Here is a 5023-nt window from a genome sequence, read left to right as displayed (position 1 = left end):
TATATATTTGGTATTGTAAGAATGAATTTTAGTTTAATAAAATGTAATGATATATTATGTGAAAATAGGTGAAAATAAATGTTTGTTTAAGTTTATAAGTACACATGTTTTTCATTTCTCAACCCTAATGCTTAAAAGTGAGGAAAAATCTAGTATGTGGAGTAAAATCCACTAATAGTAATTTATAATTACCGTCTGTAATTTTGGTTAATCTTCAGTTTAATTTATAAAAAAAGAATAAAACTGAAATACATGTTTTCTATGAATGTAAACATTAAAAAAATTAATTAATTTTTACAGTATAATTAAGGAAGTTAGTTAATACAATTTAATTATATTAATAACATTTTAAAAATTAAATTTATGATAAACATGATTCATTGAATTTTGCTTTTAATAATAAACATGCCATTGAAATAAAATGTCAACTAATTTAAGATTAATGTTTGGATGAAATAAATGAATATGATGAAATTAATAATGAATATTTACTATTTTCAACTGTCCTAAAGCATATATTTTTTTTCTTGTAATTGATTTGAGAAGAGTTACATTACATTACATGTTATAAAAATGAGTGGAAACCTAAAACCATGGTATGCACTGTTCCTTAGTTTCTGTGGCTTTGGCGCTCAAACCCTCCTTCTGTCTCCTAACCCCACACTCACACGCGCACTCTCTCTCTTTCTCTCTCTACTTTTTACCCTAAAAAGAGGTGTTAGTTTCTTCAAAAGGGTCTCTCTTGCAGCAGTCTTTTCGGCCAAACTGCAAAGAGGGGATAGAGAGAGAAACACACTCACACACTCATACATGTAGAGAGATAAGCAAGAGACTACTTGGGTCAATAGTGATTTTGTTCTTACTTCACAGATTCTTCATTTGTTCTTTTCACTCATCATCTCATAAGAGATCTCCCCTCCCCGCAACTCCCTCTGTCTGAAAGACTCAATCTTTAATCTGAACTCTGCGTCTTTCGTTCTGGGGTCCCTTTTTTTGTCCCAAAATTTTATCTTTTATCTATTTATTTATTTTTTCTTGTTTGAGAGAGTTTTTTTGCAATGGCACCCAGTTTTGATTGCTTTTCAAGCCTTCTCTGTGCGGAAGATAATATTATTTTTGACGAAAATGATCGGGGAGGTTTGGTGGAGGAGTTGGAGGACACGTGGGAGCATCCTATATATGATCGAAATCATAGTCAAATTCAGAACTTGGATGTTCAATATGTGTCGTTTCCTTTGCCGAGTGAGGAGTGTTTGAGACTAATGATGGAATCAGAATTGCATCACTTGCCTAATGGTGATTACGTTAGTAGGCTGAGGAGTGGGGATTTGGACATTGGGTCTAGAACAGAGGCCATTGATTGGATTGAAAAGGTTGGTTTTAAGAGCTTGTTTGATTTCACATGCTCTTTGAGGATTCTCTTTTCTTTTTCTTCTAATCTTGATCGGGGTTTATGAAAATCCTTACTTCTGCTTTTTGATGACCTTGTTTTGGAGTGTTTTATTTGGATTTGAGTATCCCTCATTTTCTGTTTTAGATCATCCAATCGATGAATCTGAGTCTCTTGGATATTTTGACTTTTTTTATTGGGATTATTTTATTAATCCATACTTTTAAAGCTAGATTAGCATTTCATTTTTGCATCGGTATTTGATCTTTGCAACAAGGATTGATCATTGACTACTGCTATTTGCTATGTTCTAACTAATGATTGAATCTATCCGTTTCAAAGGTCCGAGAGCACTTTGGTTTTGGACCTCTCTGTGCTTATCTATCCATAAATTACTTGGACCGTTTCCTCTCTGTTTATGAATTACCAGTAAGTCAATTATTTTATACAAACTTTTTTATCTGATTTAGTCTTGAATGGTGTTTGATCGGATCTTTTCATTGGCAGAAGCAACGAGTTTGGACAATGAAATTGTTGGCTGTAGGTTGCATATCTCTGGCAGCCAAAATGGAAGAGAGTGATGTGCCTACATCTCTTGATTTGCAGGTAAACTATTTCAATTTGATGCTTTGGTTTATGAACTTATTAATGGCATGTTTGATTGAGTTTCTTTTGTAGATCCACTTGCGGATTTTCTGTGAGAGTCGAGTCCAAGAAATAATTGTTTTTCCAATCATGCACTTTTTAATTCTACATGCATTGATCCTTCTTTTTCTAATTAGGTGGGTGAATCTAAGTATATATTTGAAGCCAAAACAATTCAGAGAATGGAGCTTCTTGTTCTGAACACATTGAAGTGGAGAATGCAGGCAATTACCCCATTTTCCTTCATCGACTATTTCCTTCAGAAGATCAATGATGATGATGAAGCTCCAATTGGAGCTTCAATTTTGCAATCCTCAGAGCTTATACTGAGTACTGTAAGAGGTACATGTCTGTAATCCTTCCTAACTCTGTGCAGCAATAATAAATATATACTAATAAAGATGATAATATGAGGAATGGGAATCCAATGCAGGAATTGACTTCATAGAGTTCAGACCCTCAGAGATTGCAGCTGCAGTGGCAATATCTGTGGTGGGGGATGGCCAAACAGTTGAAACAGAGAAAGCAAGTTCTGATCTGATTCAGCATGTAGAAAAGGTATACATATATATGGTGGTGGTCCAATGCCAATGAAAACAAAAGAGAGAACACAGAGATAAATGATGGTTTTTTTTCCCTTTTGAGCTTGATCATTTTAAGTGGATTACTTGTATGAAATGCAATTTATTGTTGTCAGGGTTTAATTAATGTTTGCATTGCCCTATTCTTGATTTGTGTGTTTGGCAGGAGAGGGTGTTGAAGTGTGTGAAAATGATCCAAGAACTTTCATCAAAGAATGGTCCTTCTGCTAAGGATTTGATTCCTTCTGTTTCTGTGCCTGAAAGCCCAATAGGGGTGTTGAACAATGCATGCTTCAGCTACAAAAGTGATGAACCAAACGTTGCTCCTTGTGCAAACTCTTCACATAGTGATACTCCAGATGCTAAAAGGAGGAAGCTAGACAAAACCTTTGGAGAATAGCCATTTCTGGCTTGTGATTTTTAGCGTCATTCCTAGGATTCTTTTTCTTAAGATGTTCTGTGTTTTGAAGGTGCCCTCTGAAGGAAAAAATAGATAGTGAAAATGGAAAAAATAAAAAAAATAAATAAAAAAAAGAAGCATAAAGGGGTGGAAAACAAATAAAGGTGGATGGTGACTGGTGGGAGTTTTTAAGGAATGGAATCAACACACTTCTTCATCCATGGTCGAAGCAGGAAGTGATTACTCAACACCAGCTGTTAAATATTTTTATAGGTCTTTTTTTAACAGCTACAAAAGAGGTAGTAGTGATAATAGGGGAACAAGGACCAGTGTATTTGTATGTGTAAGTACATTTTGTCGCGTTACTTTTTAACGAGGGAGCAAAATAGAACCCAAAACCAAAAGGCAAAATATGAAACAAAGTAATTTAATTCAAGCATTGAGAAATATTTCGGGCATTTATATTTATATATATTTTTTTTTGTCACCACCCTATTTTATTGGTTGCATTATTTAATAACGAGTTTTGCAGTTTCTGAAAAGTTCACAAAAGATAACAACAATACATATATTTTTGAAGGTACAAAAAATAAATACTATTATTGTCATACGGATGCTGCTTTTGCTACAGTGTGCCCTGTCAGCATTTCAATTGGACACTTTGACCGAGTGACCGTTTAAACCCTTGCATGGTGGTTTTTTGATGAGTTCCTTTCCGCAAGAACCCAAAAACAAATGTACAAAACAATAAAGCTGTCTTGTCTTCCTAAATCCTATCATAGTACAAAACTTTAATCATAATTACGGTTTTTATGTGCTTAAATTTTGGTTCATTGGGGTACCAAATTGTAACCCCCAGAGAAGTAATAATAATGATTACAATGTAAAGAATTGTTCAAGGCTTTTCATGAGGTGAGAAAGTGCTTTTGCTCCAATCACTTGCTTCCAACATGTTAGGGGTTGAGCTTTGGTAGAATTGGCAGAATGGAATGTTTAGGCTTTTTAGCCTTAGTTTTTGGATTGAATTTGAAAATGATGTTTTCATGTTTGGTTTATCAATTTAAATAATGTGTGTGAAAATAATGTTATAAGAATTTGTAAAACGTGTGGAGCTTTTAGTTTGAAAATAATGTTTACACTTTTTCCTATTTTTTTATTTCTGGCTGAAGATATATATTTCATTCGATTTTATAGATTTTAAGCAATGGAAACTAAATTAGTCAAGGTTGTTTAGTTGAATTTGGTTCAATTTGAAATTTTTTTATTTTTTTAATCAAATCTTGAACTAATGACTTACTGAGCATATAGAGTGAGTGATGGTGATTTTAGTTAAACCTTTTAGATGGATCATTTTCCTTCAATCAAAGCTTGAAATCCTCTTTGGCCCATTATACTGTGGCATGAAAAAGCACCTTTATTCTGATAGTTGTTATATACTTTTATTTGTACATACTTAATTATAAATAGTTTTAAATAAAATTATACATTTAGATTATTCTGCTATCTTTTTTTATACTCTATTAATCTCGTCTACATATTAATTATAAAATATATCATATAGTACTGTATTTAAAGTTATTAAATTAAACTATCATACAAATACAATTTTATTAATTTTCTAACATGAAAATGTCGTGAATTACATGGGTTCATAATTCATAAAAGGAAATAACACACAATTGAAGATGAATGACAACTATAAAATATATATATATATATATATATATATATATATATATATATATATATATATATATATATATATATATATATATATATATATATATATATATATATATATATATATATATATATATATAATTCAATAAGGTTCTTAGGCGAAAAAGGTTTCTTAACGACGAAGAGAATGATTTTATTTACTATACTAATATGTCAATGAAGTAAGCAATGCAACTAAACTAAGACAAATGAAATTGTAGTAAATAGTTTCAAGCTCCATCACTTCATAAAAAAGCAACTTCTGCAGTTTTACTCTAATGTCGTTAA

The 5023-nt window shown here is 31.9% G+C and overlaps 1 protein-coding gene across 2 annotated transcripts; it reads left to right on the top strand.

The window, feature by feature from the left end:
• The first annotated feature begins 646 nt into the window (after positions 1-646).
• LOC114193254 (cyclin-D4-2-like) lies at positions 647-3465 on the top strand. Of its 2 annotated transcripts, none has more exons than XM_028082980.1 (6): positions 647-1373; positions 1733-1819; positions 1901-1996; positions 2173-2377; positions 2469-2593; positions 2783-3465. In XM_028082980.1, exons 1-6 carry the CDS (start codon positions 1059-1061, stop codon positions 3014-3016), a joined length of 1062 nt encoding a protein of 353 aa, XP_027938781.1. In that variant the 5' UTR covers positions 647-1058; the 3' UTR covers positions 3017-3465. The 2 variants fall into 2 exon arrangements, with proteins under 2 accessions (XP_027938781.1, XP_027938780.1); XM_028082979.1 differs by having other exon boundaries at positions 648-1373; positions 1898-1996.
• Positions 3466-5023: the final 1558 nt, after the last annotated feature.

This window comes from Vigna unguiculata, chromosome 8, assembly GCF_004118075.2.
Source record: "Vigna unguiculata cultivar IT97K-499-35 chromosome 8, ASM411807v1, whole genome shotgun sequence".
Taxonomy (NCBI): Eukaryota; Viridiplantae; Streptophyta; class Magnoliopsida; order Fabales; family Fabaceae; genus Vigna; species Vigna unguiculata.
This window is presented reverse-complemented; position numbering and strand designations above follow the sequence as displayed.

Bases quoted from the DNA above. Each gene is read 5' to 3' on its own strand.
- LOC114193254 (XM_028082979.1), top strand. From the start codon at position 1,059: ATGGCACCCAGTTTTGATTGCTTTTCAAGCCTTCTCTGTGCGGAAGAT. The intron at 1,374-1,732 runs GTTGGTTTTAAG...TCCGTTTCAAAG, and splicing joins CCATTGATTGGATTGAAAAG to GTCCGAGAGCACTTTGGTTT. The intron at 2,594-2,782 runs GTATACATATAT...TGTGTTTGGCAG, and splicing joins TGATTCAGCATGTAGAAAAG to GAGAGGGTGTTGAAGTGTGT.